At 47.9% G+C, this 25,453-nt stretch overlaps 1 protein-coding gene across 1 annotated transcript in view; it reads left to right on the forward strand.

Moving 5' to 3' along the window:
* PAK2 (p21 (RAC1) activated kinase 2) overlaps window positions 1-9,933 on the forward strand; it is a 78,722-nt gene extending 68,789 nt beyond the window's left edge. The window contains exons 13-15 of the mRNA XM_029060764.2: window positions 1,335-1,531; window positions 2,393-2,530; window positions 5,896-9,933. Of these exons, the coding sequence (XP_028916597.1) occupies window positions 1,335-1,531; window positions 2,393-2,530; window positions 5,896-5,982 (422 nt within the window). The 3' untranslated portion in view covers window positions 5,983-9,933. The remainder of the gene's footprint in view (window positions 1-1,334; window positions 1,532-2,392; window positions 2,531-5,895) is intronic.
* The last annotated feature ends 15,520 nt before the right edge of the window (window positions 9,934-25,453 follow it).

Below are 25,453 nucleotides of genomic sequence, written 5' to 3' on the forward strand. Positions count from 1 at the left end.
TTTGGTAGGGCTTCAATCTGACAGCGGGATTTTTTGAGCGCTGTACGTCGTCCTTGGGAGAGTACAACACAAGTTGGTAGACACATTCCCTTCTCTTAGGCAAGACAGACATTAATATCAATAAAAAATTAGGGGTATTAGGGGTACATAAGTGCTGGGGGGGCCGAGTAAAGGTTTGCCTGGATGGGAAGCAGAAGGGAGTTCCAGATGGGAGGGTGTGAGCAAGAGTTCAGTGAGAGAGGTGAGTGTGAAGCGCGGCGAGTAGCTGGAAATCGGAGGAATGAAGAGTGTGGGTTGGGTAGCAGGAGTAGGGATGAGTAGTGCGGAGAAAGCAGATGGATTATCTCAAAGCCGGTGGTGAGGAATTCCTGCTTGGCACGGGGAGGGATGGGCAACCAGTGGAGGATTTTGAAAACTAAGGAGAAGTGGAAATAGCAAGAGTATAAATGAGTATATTGGTGTCTACGTTAGTGCTAAGCACTATCTATCTATCTATCTATCTATCTATCTATCTATCTATCTATCTATCTATCTATCTATCTATCTATCTGCTCTGGGTGGCTGAAGAAGAAGAAGCATCATGGCCTAGTGGATAGAGCATAGTGGATAGGGTCTGGCTATGCTCTGCCACTTGTCACCTGTGTGACCTTGGGCAAGTCACTGTAATAATGTTGGTATTTGTTAAGCACTTACTATGTGCAGAGCACTGTTCTAAGTGCTGGGGTAGATACAGGGTAATCACGTTGTCCCACGTGAGGCTCACAGTTAATCCCCATTTTACAGATGAGGTAACCGAGGCACAGAGAAGTTAAGCGACTTGCCCAAGGTCACACAGCCGACAAGTGGCAGTCTCTCTGCCTCGTTACCTCACTTGTGAAATGGGGATTGAGACTGTGAAGTCCCGTGTGGGACAGGGACCGTGTCCAATCTGATTAACTTTTATCTACCCCAGCACTTAGAGCAGTGTGGCTTAGTGGAAAGAGCACGGGCTTAGGAGTCAGCGGTCGCGGGTTCTAATCCCAGCTCTGCCGCTTGTCAGCTGTGTGACTTTGGGCAAGTCACTTAACTTCTCTGTGCCACAGTTACTTCATTTGTAAAATGGGGATTGAGACTGTGAGCTTCAGGTGTGACAACTTGAGTACCTCGTATCTACCCCAGCACTTAGAACAGTGCTTGGTACATAGTAAGCGCTTAACAAATACCATCATTATTAGCAGTGCCCGGCACACAGGAAGCGCATAACAAATACCCTAAAAAAGAATGTGTAACACTCTGTGGGATTTCTCGGGCCATTTCCGAATGACTAACTCCCGACCGTCTTTCTCTTCCTGCAGCCGACTTTGGTTTTTGTGCTCAGATCACCCCAGAGCAGAGTAAGCGAAGCACCATGGTCGGAACGCCTTATTGGATGGCACCCGAGGTGGTCACTCGGAAAGCTTACGGGCCCAAGGTGGACATTTGGTCACTCGGGATCATGGCGATTGAGATGGTGGAAGGAGAACCCCCGTACCTCAATGAAAACCCGCTGAGGGTGAGTTGGAATGTCAGTCATTTATCTGTAGGTCATGGGTGTGAATATAATGACGGAGTGGTGAGTTAGGACTGTTCAGTGATGAGTCAGTGGTTTCAGATCGCTCCGTTCGTAAGCCCAGGTCTGCGTTTGAAAGGCAAAAGTTCTCTTCTGACTCTAATTTATTAACTTCCTGGAGATGGCCTTTGTTCTAACAACTTGAAGAGTGAGAACCCTCAAACAAAGCATATTAAATGGGATTTTGAAATGAGATTACCCACGACGGGGTGCTCATTCTTGGGGCAGCTTCCGTGTCGCTCATTCAGCTTTTCCAAATGGGAGATAGAAACTATATTTATGATCCAGTAGTCTGAAGAATAAAGATGTCCAAAAAACCAGCGCTGAGACTGAACTCCTGCGTAAGTGTGCATTCCGCATTTTCAGTGTTTGCTTTGAGTTTTTTGGCAGGAGTAGATTCATTTTTGTTTTGGTAACTGCCCCAAATTCAAACTCATTGTTATGGTGAACCGTCACCGCTTCAGCTTTTTAGCATGTTCTCTACGTGATATGAGCCGGAAATTTCTTTTAACGGTCAAGTGGGTTCCGATAGTAGATATTGTTTTGACTAGAGCTATATTATTACATATTTTTCCAGAAGAAAAACTCTAGGAAAGAGGAAAATCTAAGCCTGTCGGAACGAAAAAAGTTCCAAATTTTGCTCCTTTTAATGGAGCAAAAATGACTTCATGGTCATGTTTTTTTGATGATTAATCCAGACCACGAGATACCCAAGCTAGAGTGCTCTGCCAACCCTTGAAACAAAAACATATTAAATGGGATTTTGAAATGAGATTACCCAAGACGAGGCTGCTCTCTTTTCAGGCCTTGTATTTGATAGCAACTAATGGAACCCCAGAACTTCAGAACCCAGAGAAACTCTCCCCGATATTTCGTGATTTCCTAAATCGGTGTTTGGAAATGGACGTGGAGAAGAGGGGTTCGGCCAAAGAACTGTTACAGGTGAGTTTGGATGTTTGGCGTCGTTAAAAACGAGAGCAACCTTTCGGAAGGATCCCTGCCGGACGGGATCACTGCTCTCTAGAGAGTTAAAGTCCAGAGTAGGAGGGTCTGCTACCCCTGGGCCTGTATCTCTTGTCGTATGCCGTCGAGTCGTCTCCGACCCATAGCGACACCGTGGTCGCATCTCTCCCCGAACGCCCCATCTCCGTTTTCAGTTGTTCTGGCAGTGTAGCCATAGAGTTTTTTGGTCAAAATCCCGGAAGTGGTTTACCATAGCCTCCTTCCGTGCACTAAACTTGAGTCTCCTCCCTTAACTCTGTCCCGTGACGCTGTTGCCCAGCATGGGCGAGTTTTGACTTGTAGCAGATTGCCTTCCAGGCAGGAAGTGGGTAAGCCTCTGCTTGACTCTCCCTCTCGTAGTCAAGGCTGGTAGAGGACTGGAAACTCCAGGTGCCACCCTGAGAGGGTCAGGGCTGCATTTCAGTAGGATGCAAATTTGAAAGTCGGGGCAGTTCAGGCCCCGTTGATCTCGATGACAGCTGAGAAGTGCCCCAGAGCCAGAACCTGTCAGCTTGGGACCACCTGCCCAGCCCACCTCCCCGTTGCACGGGAAGAACTATCTGTTCCCTTTGGGTGATCTCCATAGAGCCCTTTCCTCTCCTGGGAAATTCTGCCCCCTCTCCTGACCCGACGGCAACTAAGCCCTAGCTGCTCCTAATCTCGGGATCCCAAAGAGTACGCTCCAGTCCTGGCCACCAACTCCAGACTCTTCCTCACTGCTTCGTCTTGGCCATTTTCACCCCGCCCTCAGCCCCGCGGCTCTTCTGCACAGGTCCGTAATTCATTTTCACGTCTTTCTACCGCACCGAACTAAACGTTTGAGACGGTGCAATACAGCAGAGTTGGCTTACGAAGGATCGTACAGTCTAGAGGATGGAGTCAAGCATAGAGCAATAGCAGTGAGATTCATCCATTCAGTCCTATTTATTGAGCGCTTACTGTGTGCAGAGCACCTTACTAAGATCTAGAGAAAGTATAGTGCATCGATAAAAAGAGACAATCCCCGCCCACAATGAATTGACAGTCTAGAGGGGGCATTATCTGATTACCTTGTCACTACCCCCAGCGCTTAGAACAGTGCTTGGCACATAGTAGGCACTTAAATATCATAATTATTATTCAATAGTATTTATTGAGCACTTACTATGTGCAGAGCACTGTACTAAGCGCTTGGAATGAACAAGTCGGCAACAGATATAGTCTCTGCCGTTTGACGGGCTTACGGTCTAATCGGGGGAGACGGACAGACGAGAACAATGGCAATAAATAGAGTCAAGATGACAATAAATAGAGTCGTTATTATTACTATTAGGAGACAGGCCTCGAGTTCCTCACCACTCCAGACAAAAACTCTTGGTGATTTGGCTGTAGAACACAATAGCACAAGAAGAGGTATTCTTGACATGTTCATAGCAGCCTTGTCGAGAGAGCTCGGGCTTGAGAGTCAGAGGACTTGGGTTCTAATCCAGAGCTCTGCCATTTGTCTGCTGTATGGCCTTAGGCAAGTGACTTCTTTGTGTCTTGTTACCTCTTGTGTAAAATGGGGAATAAGACGGTGAGTCCCACATGGGGCTTTGTCCAACTTGATTAACTTGGATCTGTCCGTAGCTCAGTGCCACACATCCTATCCGTTACCAAGACCCGCCGGTCTCACCTTTATGATATCGGCAAGATCCGCCCTCTCCTCTCCACCCAGACGGCTACCTTACTGCTACGGGCTCTCGTTATATCCCGGCTAGACCACCGTGTCAGCCTTCTCTCCGATCTCCCTTCCTCCTCTCTCGCCCCGCTCCGGTCTATTCTTCACTCCGCTGCCCGGCTCATCTTCCCACAGAAACGATCTGGGCCTGTCACTCCCCTTCTTAAACACCTCCAGTGGTTGCCTATCGACCTCCGCACAAAACAAAAACTCCTCACTCTAGGCTTCAAGGCTTTACATCACCTCGCCCCTTCCTACCTCTCCTCCCTTCTCTCTTTCTACCGCCCACCCCGCACGCTCCGCTCCTCCGCCACCCACCTCCTCACCGTCCCTCGGTCTCACCTATCCCGCCGTCGACCCCCGGGTCACGTCCTCCCGTGGTCCCGGAACACCTTCCCTCCTCACCTCCGCCAGGCTAATTCTCTTCCCCTCTTCAAAACCCTACTTAAAACTCACCTCCTCCGAGAGGCCTTCCCAGACTGAGCTCCCTTCTCCCTCTACTCCCTCTACCGCCCTCCCTTCACCTCTCTGCAGCTTAACCCTCTTTTCCCCCCATCTCCCTCTGCTCCTCCCCCCTCCCTTCCCATCCCCTCGGCACTGTACTCATCTGCCCAACTGTATATATTTACATTACCCTATTTATTTTGTTAACGAAATGTACATCGCCTCGATTCTAATTAGTCGCCATTGTTTTTACGAGATGGTCTTCCCCTCGACTCTGTTTATTGCCATCGTTCTCGTCTGTCCGTCTCCCCCGATTAGACCGTGAGCCCGTCAAACGGCAGGGACCGTCTCTATCTGTTGCCGACTTGTTCATTCCAAGCGCTTAGTACAGTGCTCTGCACATAGTAAGCGCTCAATAAATACTATTGAATGAATTGAATGAAACACGTAACCATACCATTTTATATATAAGCATACACACATGCACAGACATATGTTCACATATGTATGTAGACATGTGTATGTAGTGGGCAGGACTGTGTCTTGAATCAGACTTTTCAGCCATACCAACCAGCTGTGTGACTCTGGGCAAGTCACTTAACGTCTCTGGGTCTCAGTTCCCTCATCTGTAAAATGGGGATTAAGACTGTGAGCCCCACGTGGGACAACCTGATTACCTTGTATCTACCCCAGTGCTTAGAACAGTGCTTGGCACATAGTAAGCGCTTAACAAATGTCATCATTATTATTATACCTGCAGCCCTAGTCGAATCCCGGCACTGCCACTTGGCAGCTGTGTGACTGTGGGCAAGTCACTTAACTTCTCTGTGCCTCAGTTACCTCATCTGTAAAATGGGGATGAAGACTGTGAGCCTCACGTGGGACAACCTAATTACCCCTGTATCTACCCCAGTGCTTAGAACAGTGCTCTGCACATAGTAAGCGCTTAACAAATACCAACATTATTATTATTATTTCCCCATTGTTAGCATCATCTTTGAATGCAGAGGGCAGCCCTGTACTGATATGTCCATGTGCGTCTCTTCGAGGACCCTTGAACTCTAGAAAGGTAGTGATTTTTACAGAGAGGTGAGGAGGTCTCTGAAATGACTATTCTTATAAGTGAATAATTTCATCCGTTTTGTTTTTTTCTTTCTGGCAGCATCCCTTCCTGAAATTGGCTAAACCTTTGTCTAGCTTGACGCCGCTGATCTTGGCAGCCAAAGAAGCAATGAAGAGTAATCGTTAACATCGTTGTCATGGCCTTCATCTTCCTTTTGTTTGAAAAGAATCTTTATAATATATTAAATTGATGCTCTTTTTAGGGTTTTGCAAGAAATTTTCTACAAAAATGGCAGGGGGTGGGGTGGGGGGTGGGGGCAGGGAAATGTCATCCAGAAAACATCAAGAGAAAATCAAGAAAAAGAAATGGACTCTTTTATAAACCCCCTTTTTGGGTCCAAAAGAATTGTGGACTGAATCGTTGACCTTTTTCGCCTTCCGGATGATGGCTCGGAAAGGTCGTTTCTCCGACCTGGGATTTGTATTTTCTTTTTGCTGACTTTGCTGTAGCAGATCCCATTCATTGTGCCTTTAGGGATACTTCGAGTACTTGAACGGAAGAGTCAAGCTTTTCGAGAAAGGCATTTGTGTGTTCTGCTAGTCTTCCTTCTCCTTCCGGCCTTCTTTCAACTATACCTGCCTCTTTTTGGATTGGTTTGAGGAACTTCTTCTTTTCTTTCTTCATATCTAACTTAAAGCCAAGTGTGATTAAGTAGTTCTGCGCCTCTCCAATAGTAGCAAAAGGGGCTTTTCATGGTTCAGCTTTGCAAAGAAACCCTGAACAGCTAACTTGAATAGCCATTTTCATTTAATAACGCATCTGGGTTAAGAATGCTATGAACTCTGTGGAAAGAGCTGATTTTTTCGGGGGGTGGTCTTCAAAATTATGTCTAAGTGGAAGGCGCTGGGAGAAACTAGTAAAATGAGGGTAGTTAAAAGAAAAGACAAAGGGCAATTTTTATTTATAAATCACTGGGGACGGGGAAGGCAAATTCCACTGCTTATTGAGTGCCTGCAAGGTTTACCTTCCTCTCCTCATGCAGCTTTGGTCTGCCACTGTTCTAAGGGATGTACTGATCTGTCAGGTTTCAGAAACCAAAAGACTGCAAGCTTGGCCGGTGCCTCTTTTGTCCTCGTTTTTCCTTTTTCAATTAAGTTTTTATGTATATGTTGTCATTTTGGTTTGTTCTGCCCCAAGGGCAAATAATGCAATAACCAAGGAAGTTCCAGGATCGAAGTATGAAATAGTTATTATTTTTTTTTCCATTTTGACCCGTGCTACACTTAAGCAGACGCAGATCATTCAACAGATTGGGAATGTTTTAAGATTCTAGAGACTTGAAAATAAACCGCCTTACAACCCACCGGCGGCAGAGACAGACTCACAGTCACGCGAGTGTACTTGGCGTGACCGGAGACAGGTCAACCCAGCGGCTTCCCAGGAATCGGTGCACGCAGAGGCTCTTGGCGAGAGTTGGGAGAACCTCCAGAAGTGGCCGAGTCTGTGTCTGGGCGAGCCCCCCGGGCCCTTTCTTTCCCCTCTCGGGTCCGGGTGAACGCCGGGCTCCGCCTCCGAGCTGCACGACTCCATGGTCGGAGCTGAGTCGCAGAGGGCGGGCGCGGGAAAACGTAAAATGGATGAACGGTCTGCCCCTCCACAAAGCTCTCAGGGTCTGAGGTGGCGTCGGTGAAGAGTGCTGCGGGGGACACTGTGGAAGAGCTCGCGCGTATTTGGACTCTTGAGTTTTTTAGGCGGTGGAGAGGCGAGCGGGATGTCGGTGGGTTCTCATGTTTCCAAAACGGTCCGAGGGTTTTGCGGGTAAAGAGGACGGAAGAGAAATGATAAGCGAAGAAGGACGGAGTTTGCTTGATGAAGTCAGCCAGGCCCTGCCCCGCCATAGCTCACGTTTCAAAGGAGCATTTTTTTTTTAACGTTTTTGCAGGGAAAAGATTGTGACCTGAACGAAAGCCTTTTATCCTTTATTGGGATATTTCCCTTTCCAACGTGCCAGGTTCATCAAGATTTTGCCATGGCAGTTCATACTTCAGAAAATCCAAACCTGGTCAGGGGCCTTGGGGAAGGATGTTTTAGAAATAGGGAAGGAAAGTGAACTGCGGCAGGATTATTTCACATCATCTCCACCATCCAGCCAGAGATGGAAGTCTGAATTTCCTCTCTTCGACTTCGATGTCAGGATATGGCTGTTGGAACGGAACCGACTGCCAGGAACCTATGGGATGGCAGATTTTCTTCAAAAGGAGCAAAATGAAACTTTCACATCTAGCACTTACTAGGATAGATTCTCTGCTTTCCAAGCTGGGTCTTGGTTTCATTTGCCTCCAGATTCCCAGTCTTCCCGCTGTAGGTTTCCATCTCCCAGTGATGACGCTGATGACTTGTAACAACTGATCCTTCGTCACCTTGCAGCGCCACGTTTCGCTCTTCACTGTGTACCAACCACTAGAAAGGGGCCTCTGGGGCGACTGAAGGAGGAAGATGCTACCGAAGGAACGGACAGACCACTAGTAGATCGAGCCCTGTGATTTTTATCGATTTCTCAAAAAAAAAGCCTTAACTTTGAGGGTGCGGAGCTTAGATGCGCTTACCTACGGTGAAGATGGAAGGCCAGAAAAACCTCAGCCGATGGACGCCGTGGCAACCTATCCAGCTTGTCGCACGGCTCGGCCCCCAGGGTGGGCGAGGTGGGGAAAAGGGGTGGTCTTGGATTATATTTAACTTTTCACTGCCGGTTCCCTGCACGTCCATTGCCGGCAACGGGCCTTGCGTCATGAAATCTGTTTCTTTGAATTGGAGATATACCTCCCTTTGTTCTTAATAAGAACATATTCATTGGAAGCGGGAAATATATCTTTGTCCGGGCCGAAAGTGGTAGTTTTGGAGCAGAAGACCTGAAGCGCGATACGGGATTGTGATTGAGTTCATTGTTCTCGCTGAAAATTTCCGTCAGATTTTGTGGAATGAGCGGCATTTATGCAAATCAGTATTCCTGTCATTTTAACAGTCGTTTTTGAAGTGTGGAGTTGTTGCTTTGAAATGAACTATCTCTTTTTAACCCAGGCCTTGCCCTAACAGTTATGTTGGATTTTTCAGGCCACCCTATCTAGCGCTACAGCGGTAGCTGTGACTAGGAGAGGTGAATATTGCCCTGCTTCCTCTTGCTCGGATTGCAGTCGTCGTAGGAGCCCGGAGCCAGCTAAGCCGCTAAATATTTCTGAAGGGACGAGGCGGGTGAGAGTGGAGTCCCTTGGATTACAAAGTGTTAAACCCCCCACCTCAAAGCGTGGCCCACCCAATCCTAAACAAAGCAGTGTGCCTTTGACGTGCGATTCAAAAAAAATACCGTGGTTTCTATGTCTCTCCGGACCACTTTTAAGAATTCTTGAACCTACCGGTTGATGCTGCACCCTAACCAGAAAGAATTTTAGCGTGTCTGAGAAACTAGCCCAACTGGGTTCTGATAGAGGTGATATCATTTTCTTGAGACCCACTCAGGTTCCCAAATCTCGACTCCCTATTTCCACCTTCGGAATGAATTGCCTAATCGACCTAATCACTTTGTACCTTAGTTCCAAACGTCCAGATGAATCCTTGGCAGCATCTGGTGTCTGGCAGTGCGATTCCATAGTTCGAGGGATAATACGAACCACCGCCACCAAACGTGCAAGGGGGTGTTTTTAAAGGCAGCCCTCCCATCTCCCCCAACTTTGTCCCCATAACGGAATCATTCAAGCAAACTTTTAGAATGTAGATATTTACTAGATGTGTTTATTTCTGACCGGAGAGGCTGTCGGCCATGTAGCTGTCAGAGAAATCGTGTCCTTAAATTTCAGTTTTGTAGTGAAAGGGGTGGAGGAGCTGTAGTTGGAACAGTCATCTCTGGTCAAATTTGTTGCTTTGTTTTTTCTCTCTCCCTTAATTTGACAGATGGAAATTGAAGTAGGTGCAAGTAGCTATCTCTGTTTTATTTTTTACTGTCTTCAAATTTTATGTTGCCTTTTGTTTAATTTAATCCCATTCTGTTATTTAATTGTTACTGCAACATTAACTACTGTATTTGATGAGTTTGATGGATAACTTTGTTCTTTCAGGGCTAGAAATAAATTTTTTTTAACGTTCTCTCCTTTCGGGTTTTTGCTGTCTGGGGATCAGGGTAGTGGAAGCAAACAAATCCAGTAGGCTACTTGGGTGGCATTCTTGGCATTCCCATTTTTTTTAAGAAACGGTTCCATAGGGAGCTTGCCTGATTTTGTAGGCTCCCACAGCCTGAACGGCCCCCTCTCCGTAAGGGTAGGTTCCTCACCCTGACGCTTTTGAAGCATCAGGTCATCACGTCTTTGATCTGGGGCAGAAAACAACAGATCCATGAGGGGACCGGCCATGTGACACCATTGCTCGTCCCCTAACTCCGTTTGTATCGAGACAAATGCCGAAGGTAGATTGGATTCCAACCTAGCAGCCAGCAAATATAGTTGGGGATGGGGCGGGGGGAATGAAAATCAAGCTAATCGAGCTGCCGATCTTGTTTTCGCCTCGCAGAATGAGGCTGGGTAATTAGTGTTTTTAATCAGTGTGACAGAATAAAGAGCGGGAGAGAAGGAAGCCCGATCCATGGTAGGGTGCAGTGATTATTATGTTGGTATTTGTTAAGCGCTTACTATGTGCCGAGCACTGTTCTAAGCGCTGGGGTAGATACAGGGTCATCAGGTTGTCCCACGTGGGGCTCACAGTCTTAATCCCCATTTTACAGATGAGGTAACTGAGGCACCGAGAAGTTAAGTGACCTGCCCAAAGTCACACAGCTGACAAGTGGCCGAGCCGGGATTTGAACCCATGACCTCTGACTCCAAAGCCCGTGCTCTTTCCACTGAGCCACGCTGCAGTGATGAGAGGGTGTGTTCTCGTGTTCGCTGCCCGGTGGACCCAGGATTACGTGCCCCTGCCGGCTGCCGCCATTTGCCGCGATGCGGGGCTGCCTTCGGGGATCGAAAGAGCGCAGGAGCTCCAGGGCAGCCGTGAGGGAGATGGACCCGTCTGCGGAGATGAGGTCGGGGCGTCGAAGATGTCAGGAGGCCCAGCTGCCGGGGGCCTGGGAAAGAGGAGTCAAAGGGATGAGGGGACCCTAGAAACCGCCGCTCCGGCCAGGAAAATCAGGCTCACGGCAGGCCGGCCGGGTCCACGTCTACCGGCTGGAGGGAGAGAAATACCGCCCTCTGCTTGACTTGTTCATTCGGTGGTATTTACTGAGTGCTTACTGTGTGTGAGACACTTTTCTAAGCGCTTAGGGAAGCAGCGTGGTTTAGTGGAAAGAGCCCAGGCTTGGGAGTCAGAGGTGGTGGCTCAGTGGAAAGAGCACGGGCTTTGGAGTCAGGGCTCATGAGTTCGAATCCCAGCTCTGCCACTTGTCGGCTGTGTGACTGTGGGCGAGTCACTTCACTTCTCTGCGCCTCAGTTCCCTCATCTGTAAAATGGGGATTAAGACTGTGAGCCCCACGTGGGCCAACCTGATTCCCCTATGTCCACCCCAGCGCTTAGAACAGTGCTCGGCACATAGTAAGCGCTTAACAAATACCAACATTATTATTAGGTGGTGGGTTCCAATCCCGATTCCGCCACTGGTCAGCGGTGTGACTTTGGGCAAGTCACTTCACTTCTCTGTGCCTCAGTTACCTCATCTAGAAAATGGGGATGAAGACTGGGGGCCCTACGGGGGACAACCTGATACCTTGTATCAACCCCAGGGCTTAGAACAGTGCTTGGCATATAAAAAACGTATAACAAATACCATCATCAGCGCTTAGAACAGTGTTTGGCACATAGTAAGCACTTAACAAATACCATCATTGTTATTATTATTACGATATAACGAACTCCTGCCTACCACGAGCTCACAATCTAGAGGAGGAGACAGACATTAATATAATAGAGAAGCAGCGTGGTTCAGTGGAAAGAGCATGGGCTTGGAAGTCAGAGGTTATGGGTTCGAATCCCACCTCTGCCACTTTGTCAGCTGTGTGACTGTGGGCAAGTCACTTCACTTCTCTGTGCCTCAGTTACCTCATCTGTAAAATGGGGAATTAAGACTGTGAGCCTCCCGTGGGACAACCTGATTACCCTGGATCTACCCCAGCGCTTAGAACAGTGCTCTGCACATAGTAAGCGCTTAACAAATACCAACATTATTATTATTATTATAAATAGATAAATTACAGCTATATACAGATATATCCATACGATACATCTCTACGTAATTGCAACACCTCATTTGTTGCTCCTACGGGGTCAAGTTCATCCGCAGTCTGAAACGGACACTTCACCTATCTGCCCTTGAGGTAAGTGGTTTCCTCGAGAGAGTGAGAAGCTGTTCTGGAATTGATTTTTCTGTCAATCAAATGTATTTATTGAGTGCCTACAGCGTGCGGCACACCGTACTGAGCACTCGTGAGAGAACTGAGTTGGTAGACACATTTCCTGCCCCATTTTATCCCAACACACACTTCTCTGGGCTGCAGCAGGACGGTCCCCTCCCTAAGAATGACAGTAGACCCCCCTCTAAGAACCACAGATCCCCTTCCAAACGTGCTTCCCCGTCTTTACCTCATGCCTGTTGATGATAATGGTATTTGTTAAGTGCCTACCATGTGCCGGGCACTGTACTAAGTGCTGGGGTGGGTACAAGCAAATAAGTCCCACAGGGGACTCACGGTCTCAATCCCCATTTTCCAGATGAGGTAAATGAGGCCCAGAGAAGTGCCCAAGTAGGGATTGAATGGGGATTAAGACTGTGAGCCCCAAGTGGGACAGGGACTGTATCTAAGCAAATTTGTATCCACCGTAGTGCTTACAGTGCTTGGCACATAGTGAGCCATGCTGCTGCTTGTGCTAATGAGCACACTATTCAATCGTATTTATTGAATATCGTATTTATTGAATGGAAATAGCACACAGTGGTAACAACCGCGTGGCCTAGGGTGTGGGTTATGGACCTGGGAATCAGGGGGACCTGGATTCTGAGACTGGCTCTGCCACTTGTCTGCTGCGTGACCTTGGGCAAGTCATCTATGATCCTATTTATTTATTTTGATGGTATTGATGCCTGGCTGCTTGTTTTGTTTTGCCGTCCGTCTCCCCCCTTCTAGACTGTGAACCCGTCGTTGGGCAGGGATTGTCTCTATCTGTTGCCGAATTGTAAATTCCAAGTGCTTAGTCCAGCGCTCTGCACAGAGTAAGCACTCAAGACATACAAGTCAATGAATGAATGAAGCGCTTAACACAAAGCACAGTTGTTATTATTACCATGAGTTTTCCTTCCCGCCGAGTTGGTCGAGAACGTTCCCCCCCTCGTTATAAGAGAACCGGAGGGTGTGTCGGGACGTAGCCAGACGTTTTCGGAAGTCATTGGGACCATATTGGAGATCCTCTTGGTGAATCCTTGGAGATGAGACAGGTATCTTGCGGCCCCACAGAGTTTACCCGTGCTCGGCTAGAGGGCGGGAGAGGAGAGTCAGTGGTATTTATCGAGCACTTACTGTGTGCAGAGCACTGTACTAAGCGCTTGGGAGAGTATGATGCAACAGAATTAGTAGACCCATTCCCTGCCCATTTTGAACTGACAGTCTAGAGGGGGAAGGAGTCCCTCTCCTGCCCCCTCAACCATCCTAAGTCTGCCTCTCCATTGGAGTCTATTTATAATAATAATAATTATGGTATTTGTTAAGCGCTTACTATGTGCAGAGCACTGTTCTAAGCACTGGGGTAGATACAGGGTAATCAGGTTGTCCCATGTGGGGCTCACATTATTTAATCCCCATTTTTACAGATGAGGTAACTGAGGCACAGAGAAGTTAAGTGACTTGCCCAAGGTCACACAGCAGCCAAGTGGCAGAGCGGGAGGACGGGGGCCAGGGGTCACGGGGTTTTTCCACTAGGCATGCCACCCAGCCTGCACATTTTACTCCTCTAGTGCCGACCTACTCAACGTACCTCGATCTTGTCCACCTCGCCGCCGACCACTTGGCCCACATCCTGCTCTGTCCCAGAATGCCCTCCCCCTACACATCCGACAGACAATCACTGTCTGTCCCCCCCACCGCTTCACAGCCTTATTGAAGGCACGTCTCTTCCAAGAAGCCTTCCTTAAACCCTCTTTTCCTTTTCTTCCACTCCCTTCTGCATCACTCTGACTCATCCTTTTATTCATCCTCTCTCCCATCCCTTCAGCACTTATGTAGAGAAGCAGCGTGGCTCAGTGGAAAGAGCCCGGGCTTGGGAGTCGAAGGTCAGGGGTTCTAATCCCGGCTCCGCCGCCTGTCAGCTGTGTGACTTTGGGCAAGTCACTTCTCTGTACCTCAGTTACCTCATTTGGAAAATGGGGATTAAGACTCTGAGCCCCACAGCCACTTGGGACAACCTGATAAACTTGTATCTCCCCCAGCCCTTAGAACAGTGCTTGGCACATAGTAAGCGCTTAACAAATGCCATTATTATTATCATGTGCGTATCTGTAATTCTATTTATTAATGTCTGTCTCCCCTCTCGACTCTAAGCTCTCTGTAGGCAGGGAACGTGGCTGTTGTAGTGTCATGTTGAACTCTCCCTAGTGCTTAAAACAGTGCTCTGCACTCAGTAAGCACTCAATAAATATGATTGATTCATTGGGAGGGCAAGAATCCGGATGTCATGGGAGGATGGGATACCCAGCCTTCGGGAGCTTGTGAAGATGGTGACCCTCCATTCCCTAGTGTTCTACCATCAGCTGTCCAACCTAACACAATCCATCAATCAGTGGTATTTATTGAATGCTCATTATTATTATTATTATTATTATTATGGTATTTGTTACATGCAGAGCACTGTACAAAGCACTTGGGAGAGCACAATACAACAGAATTATTCACTTTTTCTGCCCATAAGCTTCTAGTCTAGAGGGGGAGACGGACCTTAATATAAATACATAATTTATGACATATAATTTAAAGATCTGTTCATAAGTGCTGTGGGGGCAGGGGGTGGGTCACAGATCCAAGTGCTTAGAGGTTGCAGAAGGGAGAGGGAGTGGGGGGGGAAGAGGGCTTAATCAGGGAAGGGCTCTTGGAGGAGATGTGACCTTTATAATGCTTCGAAGATGGAGAGAGTGCTGGTCTGCTGTATACGGAATAATAATAATAATGTTGGTATCTGTTAAGCGCTTACTATGTGCAGAGCACTGTTCTAAGCGCTGGGGTAGATACGGAGTAATCAGGTCGTCCCACGTGAGGCTCACAGTTAATCCCCATTTTACAGATGAGGGAACTGAGGCCCAGAGAAGAGAAGTGACTTGCCCACCGTCACACAGCTGACAAGCGGCAGAGCCGGGAGTCGAACTCATGACCTCTGACTCCGAAGCCCAGGCTCTTTTCCACCGAGCCATACAGAAGGGGAGGGAGTTCTAGTCTATGGGGAGGATGTGGGAAAGCAGTTGGGAAAGAGCAGAGGGGGTTGAAATAATAGAAAAAGAGAATAAGGTATAGGTTGAGGTAGAGGCCTGGAAGGTGGCTAGGCCTGGGGCACTGAAGTAATAATAATAATAATAATAATGTTGGTATTTGTTAAGCGCTTACTATGTGCCGAGCACTGTTCTAAGCGCTGGGGTAGACATAGGGGAATCAGGTTGTCCCACGTGGGGCTCACAGTCTTAATCCCCATTTTACAGATGAGGGAACTGAGGCACAGAGAAGTTAAGTGATTTTCCCACAGTCACACAGCCGACAAGTGGCAGAGCTGGGATTCGAACTCATGAGCCCTGACTCCAAAGCCCGTGCTCTTTCCACTGAACCACGCTGCTTCTCCTAGTGAAAGGTCTGTCTAGGTCCCGTTTCTTGGGGGGAAATAGGGAGGTGGAGAAATAAGCCAACATCCTGCAACCCCTCTAGACTATAAGCTCATTGAGGGCAGGGAATGTCACTGTTTATTGTAACATACTTTCCCCAGTGCTTAGTACAGTGTTCCGCAAGCAGTAAGCGCTCAATGAATGCAGTTGAATGAATTGCATCTCTTACCACCTTTCCTCAACTTGGGTTTGAAGGCTTTTTCACTTTCCTCGAAAATATGACTATTGGATCTGTTTGTTTCTCCCTCTCCTCTTCCCATCCGCACTGGGACCTCGCTCAAGTCTGGGTAGCATGCCAGCTGCTTCTCTGGGCTGCCCCAAGTCGAGTGGAGGAGGAGGTCAGCCAAATTTTCAACCTTTATCCTAACGACTTGATCTTCAACTTGGTTGTCCCCAAAAGGAGGTTCTACCACGGACCTGTGGCCGACTCAGTTCCGGCCGCTGTCGGCGGCCTCTGGTTCCGCAGTTCTCCCAAGTCACTCCTGTCAGCGGTAGGAGTAGCAAGAGCTGCCCCGTCCCGAATTTAATTTCGGGGACAAGGATTTCTCCCTCCTAATAGGGCTATTTCATGACCAGAGTTGAAAAGTATATTTTGCCATAGGCAGAGAGAGATGACTTTTGATGCTATTTTGATGCTATTGATGCCTGCCTACTTGTTTTGCTTTTTTGGCTGTCTCCCCCCTTCTAGATTGTGAGCCCATTGTTGGGCAGGGATTGTCTCTATCTCTTGCCTCATTGTACTTTCCAAGTACTTCGAACAGTGCTCTGCACACAGTAAGCGCTCAATAAATACGAATGAATGAGTGAATGACTTCTCTCCCCACTCCCCAGCCAATTAATCAGTTATATTTACTGAGTGGTTAATGTGAATGGAGCACTGTCCTTTTCTAATCAGACGATGGCCGGCTTGGATAGCCCCATCTTCGTAAATCAAGGCTTCTATTTTTGCGAGCACTGTATCCATCATTTAAATTGTGAATAAGTCTGGCATCAGGTGAGTGAATCAGGGGCAGGGCCAAGTGAAGTGAGGGCTAATTTTTAACCTTTGAGGATTTTGCATTTAAAATTTAAAAATTTGAAGGTGCATTATTTGCTAAGAGGTTGCTTGGCTAGATCATCAATCTTTAGAGAAGTCTATACAGTTATGTGCTGTTAGCACTCATTTCTAAGAAATGCAAAAGAAGGATTATTTGTGTAGAACTGTGGGGCAGGACAGGGTTTGTGGCTTGAAAGTGCTGTCCATCAAAAAGAGTTGGCCAAACTATTCGAATGAGATCCACGCTCTGAGGGAGAGCAAGGAGAGGAAGATGAAGTTGCAGCAGACGCATAGTGAGTAAAAGGTAGGTGAAATATTTAATAAGTGTGGTATTTGTTAAGCACTTACTCTGTGCCAGGCACTGTCCTAAGCTCTGGGGTGGATACAAGATAATTGGGTTGGACACAGTTCCTGTCCCACGTGGGACTCACAGTCCTAATTCCCATTTTACAGATGAGGTAACTGAGGTCCAGTGAAGTGACTTGCCCGAGGTCACACAGCAGACAAGTGGCGGAGCTGGGATTAGAACCCATGACCTGCTGATTCCAGGCCCGGGCTCTATCCACTTCTTGGTTTTGTGTACGTGAAAGGTTTCTTGGGCATTGGAAGCCCAGTGAATAGAGGACTGGGGTTGCCTTGTGCCAGGATTAAATAACCAGGGCAGGAACAGGGTGGGAATCGAGTCAAAAGTATATTTTAATAACCTCTGCCAACGGGGCTGCTGTTTTGTCACCATTCTCCCGGGAGGTCAAGGGAGGAGGGCACCTCGCAGGCGGTATTGTTACACACAGGTAGCCCTCGAGAGGCAGAAAGCTGGGCCCGGTTGATCCCGCTCAGCTTGGGCAGACTTTAGTTACGTGAGTCAACACCCCCTGGAGTCTTTGCCCACTTCTCATCCGTGCCGGTCAGTGACCCGCCTGTTCTAAGGGGTTCGGAGTCAGTCAGTTGTATTTATTGAGCACTTACTGTGTGCAGAGCGCTGTAATAATAATAATAGTAATCATTCATTCAATAGTATTTAATGAGCGCTTACTATGTGCAGAGCACTGTACTAAGCGCTTGGAATGGACAATTCGGCAACAGATAGAGACAATCCCTGCCCAGTGACGGGCTCACAGTCTAATCGTCTAATCTAATGGTATTTGTTAAGCGCTTTCTATGTGCCGGGCACCGTACTAAGCACTGGGGTGGACACAGTCTCTGTCCCACATGAGGCTCATTCATTCATTCATTCAATAGTATTTATTGAGCGCTTACTATGTGCAGAGCACTGTACTAAGCGCTTGGGATGAACAAGTCGGCAACAGATAGAGACAGTCCCTGCCGTTTGACGGGCTCACGGTCTAATCGGGGGAGACGGACAGACGAGAACGATGGCAATAAATACAGTCGAGGGGAAGAACATCTCGTAAAAACCGATGGCAACTAAATAGAATCGAGGCGATGTACAATTCATTAACAAAATAAATAGGGTAACGAAAATATATACGGTCGAGCGGACGAGTACAGTGCCGTGGGGATGGGAAGGGAGAGGTGGAGGAGCAGAGGGAAAAGAGGAAAAAGAGGGTTTAGCTGCGGAGAGGTAAAGGGGGGATGGCAGAGGGAGTAGAGGGAGAAGAGGAGCTCAGTCTGGGAACGCCTCTTGGAGGAGGTGAGTTTTAAGTAGGGTCCTGAAGAGGGAAAGAGAATCAGTTTGGCGGAGGTGAGGGAGGACGTTCCGGGACCGCGGGAGGACGTGACCTGGGGGTCGACGGCGGGATAGTCGAGACCGAGGAACGGTGAGGTGGGCGGCAGAGGAGCGGAGTGTGCGGGGTGGGTGGTAGGAAGAGAGAAGGGAGGAGAGGTAGGAAGGGGCAAGGTGATGGAGAGCCTTGAAGCCTAGAGTGAGGAGTTTTTGTTTGGAGCGGAGGTTGATAGGCAACCACCGGAGTTGTTTAAGAAGGGGAGTGACATGCCCAGATCGTTTCTCAACCCCCATTTGACAGAGGAGGCAACCCATTCATTCATTCAATAGTATTTATTGAGCACTTACTATGTGCAGAGCACTGTACTAAGCGCTTGGAATGTTCAAATCGGTAACAGGTAGAGGCGGTCCCTGCCCTTTGACGGGCTTACAGTTTAATCGGGCCCAAGCCCAGAGAAGGGAAATGACTTGCCCCAGGCCACAGAGTAGACAAGTGACAGAGTTGGGATTAGAACCCATGACCTTCTGACTCCCAAGCCCGTGCTCTATCCACTACACCATACGTACTAAGCACTTGGGAGAGTATACTGTAACATTATAACAGATACATTCGCTGCCCACAATAAGCTTGGAGGAGAACAGGCGGTGGCGGGGCCGGGAGAGGCTGGAGTCCAAGGCCTGGCACACAAGAAGCAGTGTAGCTTCGTGGAAAGAGCACGGGCTGGGGAGTCAGAGGTCATGGGTTCTAATCCCCGCTCCGCCACTTGTCCGCTTTGTGACCTGGGGCAAGTCACTTAACTTCTCTGTGCCTCAGTTCCCTCGTCTGTAAAATGGGAATTAAGATTGTGAGCCCCACGTGGAACGACCTGATTACCTTGTATCTACTTCAGCACTTAGAACGGTGATTGGCACATAGTAGGTGCTTAACAAATACCATTATTATTATTATTACTAAGCACCCAGCTTCTGGCTGAGGAGAGGTCACTGGAGTTGCAGCCATTTGGCCGGGAACTGAAACTGCTCGTGGGCTGGGGGTCCAAGGTCCCAGCTGAAAAGCATTTTTGTTACGCATTCACAGAGAGCAGGAAATCTCCAAGTTTGCGGGGCAGTTCACGTCGGAGGAGACTGGGCCCACCAGCCCACGCTTGCCAAGTCCCCTGTCTCCGGCTCCGTGGACTCCACGCCCCGTTCTTCGGGTGGTGTGAATTCTGCCAACACACGGGTCGGATTCGTCCGGCCGCGGGCGGGACTGGTAGCCGGCCCCGAGTCTCTGCCGAGCGAACGCCCCTCAGACCCTCAGCGGCCCCCGACGGCACCGGGCCCTCCCGACTCCTCCGACCCCGAGGGCGGCCCGTACCGGCTCCGGGCCTCCGGCTCGTCCTCGGCAGGGCCCCGGGCTGGGCCCGAGGGAACGCGTCGAAACCCCAAAGTCTCTCGGAGACCGTCTGGGCTGCGGAGACAGGGCGCCTGGTAGCCCGGCTCTCTTCTGATGTCCGTAATTATTTAAGCGTTTACAGCGTCCAACGGCACTCTGACTGCCGGGGTGGATACGAGGTAATCAGGTCTCACGGGCCCAGTCCCTCCTGGTGCTCATGATATGAGAGCGGGTTTCTCATCCCTATTTCGGATGAGGAAACCGAGGCCCTTCATGGATTCCTAGTCTGGAAGTCACTAAGTGGAAGTCAGCTCCCGAGTTTGGATCGGCTTCGGCTTCAGGGTCCGATTTGATCTGGGAGCCCTCCGGCCTGCTTGGCTTGTTCTTGGAGCGAACCGGCAGTGAGCACTTACTTCCCAGAGATTCATTCATTCACTTGTACTTATTGAGCGCTTACTATGTGCAGAGCACTGTACTAAGTGCTTGGAATGTACAATCCTTGGGCTGGCAGCAGCTTTCCTAGGGTTTTTTGTGTCCTCCTGACAGAAATCTCGGCATATCACTGTTCACAAATTCTCCCATTCTAGTACTTCACAGAGTTGGATGATTGGGAAATGTATTCCATAAGAATACACCTAGCAGAGTCTCACCCCATTTTATTATTATCATCATCATCATCATCATCATTATTATTATTCACAGGTAAGTAGCTGGATTAAAATAAAAATTATATATCTATACATATATATATATATGTACACACACACGTGTATACACATATACATGCGTATATACATGTGTATGTATGTGTGCGCGCACATGTACACTTACATACATGCATATACATACGTAAATGCACATGTGTATATATGTGTATATACGTGTGTGAATATATAGATGTATATTTAACATATATATTTATATATATATTTGAAACCCTGCTTGTTCTGAGTGCCCTGCAAGGATGAGTTAGGGCTTGTTCAGGGAATTCATGAATACATAAATTAATGCTTTTTTTTTTTTTCCAAACCTCAGAGAAGAGATTCCACATTTGACACAGTCAAGTTCACAAATATTGTTTGAGCTCTGAAAACTGAAGAGAAAGTTAATTTGGACCTCATTTAGAAGGAATTACATTTGGAGGCAGGAAAGATGGTTGTTGGAGTAGAAGGAATGCACATCTGGTAACAATGCTATAATTTGCCTTTGTTTTAGGAGTGTGTAATTATTTTTCATTGGTTTCAGCTGACCCTCACTAACACCACCCTATTTCAACCTCCCTGCTGTGTGAAGAGACCGCATATACCAGGTCCATTCTACTCTCCCAAGCGCTCAGTACAGTGCTCTGCACTCAGTAAGCGCTCCATAAGTACTGTTAGGTGCTGAATTCCATCACCTTGTTGTATAGAGCCAGCTCTCAAGGATTTTAAGGATTGATTATCTGGTTTCTACATTGTCCATTTCTCCAACGTCTCCTGCTCTTTTGGATATATCACTTTTTGCTAAAGAGTGGACAGAGAGAGGAAATCCTTGCGGGCGGCTCTCGTTAAAGGGATGGTGAGGACTATCTTGAAACTAATATCTGAATGATAGCACTTCTGCAGTCCTGCCATCCCCAGGTGCTATCCAGAAAGACCTCCTCCTTATCATCAATGATATTTATTGAGCACTTATTGTGTGCAGAACACTGTACTAAGCGCTTGGGAGAGTACAATGCAGCAGAGTTGGCAGACACGGTCCCTGCCCAAATAATAATAATGATGATGGTATTTAGATGGTATTAGAGAAGCAGCGTGGCTTAGTGGAAAGAGCATGGGCTTGGGAGTCAGAGGTCATGGGTTCTAATCCCAGCACCGCCGCTTGTCAGCTGTGTGACCTTGGGCAAGTCACTTCACTTCTCTGTGCCTCAGTTTCCTCATCTGTAAAAATGAGGTTGAAGACTGTGAGCCCTATGTGGGACAAGCTGATTACCTTGTATCTCCCCCAGTGCTTAGAACAGTGCTTGGCACACAGTAAGCACTTAACAAATACCAACATTATTTGTTAAGCACTTTACTATGTGCCAGGCACTGTACTAAGCATGAGGGTGGATGCAAGCAAATCGAGTTGGACAAACCCCCTGTCCCATAGTCTCAATCCCCATTTTACAGATGACATAACTGAGGCACAGAGAAGTAAAAGGACTTGTCCAAGGTCACCCAGCCGATGAGTGGCGGAGCCGGGATTAGAACCCATGATCTTCTGACTCCCAGGCCTGAGCTCTAGCCACTACCCCATATCCAGCTTGGAAGACAAACTCGTCCCTTCCCTCTCTTCCCTCCAACCCGGCTCCCCAGAAAGTTTGGGGACATTTCGGGTGGAGGATAGTTCCTCTGCCATTGGTGGAAAAACTCCACCCACTGCGGGCAGGGGCAGGTTCTCCCTAGGACAGAGGGAAGGGAAGTCAGGTAGGTGGTGCTTCTCGAAGCTTTAACCTTTTTCCCCTGCCTGGTCTCCTGACACCCACTAGAAGAGGAGTTTCTTGTGATCATTTTATTTCTCTCTCCTTAAGCTCTACCTTGGGTATAGTAATAATAATAATGATGGCATTTGTTAAGCGCTTACTATGTGCCAAGCACTGTTCTAAGCGCCGGGGAGGATACAAGGTGATCAGGTTGTCCCACGTGGGGCTCCCGGTCTTAATCTTCATTTTAGAGATGAGGTCACTGAGGCACAGAGAAGTGAAGTGACTTGTCCAAAGTCACACAGCTGACAAGCGGCTGAATGGGGATTTGAACCCATGACCTCTGACTTCCAAGCTCATGCTCTTTCCACTGAGTCACGCTGCTTCTCTAAAGGAAGCCAGGGAGGCAGTTTGGCCTAGAGGAAGGATCATGAGACTGGAGATGTCTATATATAGATCTATAATTCAATTTATTTATATTTCTGGCTGTTTGCTTGTTTCAGTATCTGTCTCCCTCCGCTGGACTGTCAGCTCAGTGTGGGCAGGGATTGTCTCTCTTTATTGGCGTATTGTACTTTCCAAATGCTTACTACAGAGCTCTGCACACAGTAAGGACTCAATAAGACAGAAGCAGCATGGCTTGGTGGAAAGAGCCCGGGCTTGGGAGTCAGAGGTCGTGGGTTCTAATCCCAGCTCTGCCACTTATCAGCTGTGTGACTTTGGTCAAGTCACTTCACTTCTCTGGGTCTCAGTGACCTCATCTGTAAAATGGGAATTAATAATAATAATAATTTTTGTAGTTGTTAAGCGCTTACTATGTGCGGAGCAGTGTTCTAAGCACTGGGGTAGATTTACAGGATAATCAGGTTGTCCCACATGAGGCTCACAATCTTCAATCCCAGTTTACAATTAAGACTGTGAACCCCACGTGGGACAACCTGATGACCCTGTATCTACCCCGGCGCTTAGAACAGTGCTCGGCACATAGTAAGCGCTTAACAAATGCCATCATTATTAATAAATGCGATTGAATGAATGAATGAGACCTGGGTTCTAGTTCCACCTCTGCCAATCAATCAATCAGTCGTATTTATTGAGGATTTGTTGTGTGCAGAATATTGTACTTAAGCGCTTGGGAGAGGACTGTATAAAAGAGTTGGTAGACCCATTCCCTCACGGATGGAGACAGTGGTAACCCCCTCCATATTTTGACCAAGAAAATTTTTCCAGAACGATTGCAGATGGAGGTGGGGGGCGTTTTGGGAGAGATGTGTCCGTAGAGTCGCTATGGGTCCGGGACGACTCGACGACATAAGACAAGATACGTTCCCTGCCCACAGTGAGCTTTCAGTCTAGAGGAGTGCTGCTCTCCAGGAACTTCCAATTTAGCTCCAATAAATAACAGGAGAAAGTAAGAGTGTATAAATATTTGTACATGCATGCTTCAAAGGGTGAGGATTATTTCAGTCCTTAGGTGGTGCAGAAGTGCTGAAGTGACAGGGATTGAAGAGGGAGGGATGAGAAAGTAATCAGGGAAGGCCTCCTGGAGGAGAAGGTATAATTTCTGGAGAACTTTGAAGTTGAGGAGAGCAGTGTGGTCTGTCAGAAGAGGAGGAGTCTGTCAGATGGAAGCAGAACAGCCTAATACAAAGAACTGTCGTCTAGTGGAAAAAAACACAGTCCTGGAATAACAATGATGATAATTATGGTGTTTGTTAAGCACTCACTATGTGCCAAGCACTGCTCTAAGCAGTGAGGTAGATACAGGGTAATGAGGTTGTCCCACAAGTGGCTCACAGTCTTAATCCCCATTTTACAGATGAGGTAACTGAGGCCCGTGCTCTTTTCACTAAGCCATGCTTTTTCAGATTCTAATCCCTGCTTTACCAGTTGTTTGTTGTGTGACCTTGGGCAAGTCACTTAACTTCTCTGTACCTCAGTTTCCTCAACTGTAAAATGGGGATTCAATACCTGTTCTCCCACCAACTCAGACTGTAAAACCCCATATGGGACAGGGACTGTGTCCTACCTGATTAACTTGTTCATTAATTCATTCAATAGTATTCATTGAGCTCTTACTATGTGCAGAGCACTGTACTAAGCACTTGGAATGAACGAGTCGGCAACAGATAGAGACGGTCCCTGCCGTTTGACGGGCATACGGTCTAATCGGGGGAGACGGACGGACGAGAACGATGGCGATAAATAGAGTCGAGGGGAAGAACGTCTCGTAAAAACAATGGCGACTAAATAGAATCGAGGCGATGTACATTTCATTAACAAAATATATAGGGTAATGTGAATATATACAGTTGAGCAGACGAGTACGGTGCTGAGGGGATGGGAAGGGAGAGGGGGAGGAGCAGAGGGAGATGGGGGGAAAAGAGGGTTAAGCTGCGGAGAGGTGAAGGGGGGATGGTAGAGGGAGTAGAGGGAGAAGGGGAGTAACTTGTGTCTACCCCAGTTCTTAGGACCATGCTTGACTTTTAGTATAGAGAAGGAGCGTAGCTTAGTGGAAAGAGCCTGGGTTTGGGAATCAGAGGTCGTGAGTTCTAATCCTGGCTCCGCCACTCGTCAGCTGTGTGACTTTGGGCAAGTCACTTAACTTCTCTGGGCCTCAGTTACCTCATCTGTAAAATGGGGATTAAGACCGTGAGCCCCACGTGGGACAACCTGATGACCTTGCATCTACCCCAGCGTTTAGAACAGTGTTTTGCACATAGTAAACGCTTAACAAATACCATTAAAAAAAATGATAGAGGTTCAGGCCTGTGGGAGGGCAAGACCAATAAATTCCATGGTTGGATAGATGAGAATAAGGCACAAGGTGTAAATTGGCTTGAGAGGAATGAAGAGTGAGAGCTGGGGTGGAGAGGGAGAAGAGAGCGGATAAGGAGGAGGGAGAGAGAGTTGAATGAGTGCCTTGAAGCCAGTTGGGTGGATGCCCAGTTGAGAGTGCTTTGCACACACAGTAAGTGCTCAATAGCTATGATTGAATGAATGATTGAATGAATTTGAGGTTTTTTGAGAAGCAGGGTGACATCTCTTTCGAAAGCCTAGAGGAAGGGTGACTCACAAACTTGCTCGTCTTCACAGGAAGACTCTAAAGCCGGTGATGAAACCCAGTACCGGGCCCTGTTGGTCAGAGGTATTTATTGAGTGTTGGTACTTGAGGGGGCCAAGCCATTACCCCAGAGGACTGACAGAAGAAGAAAGACAAGGAACCGTGATCC

Source organism: Ornithorhynchus anatinus, chromosome 1 (genome assembly GCF_004115215.2).
Source record: "Ornithorhynchus anatinus isolate Pmale09 chromosome 1, mOrnAna1.pri.v4, whole genome shotgun sequence".
Lineage (NCBI taxonomy): Eukaryota > Metazoa > Chordata > Mammalia > Monotremata > Ornithorhynchidae > Ornithorhynchus > Ornithorhynchus anatinus.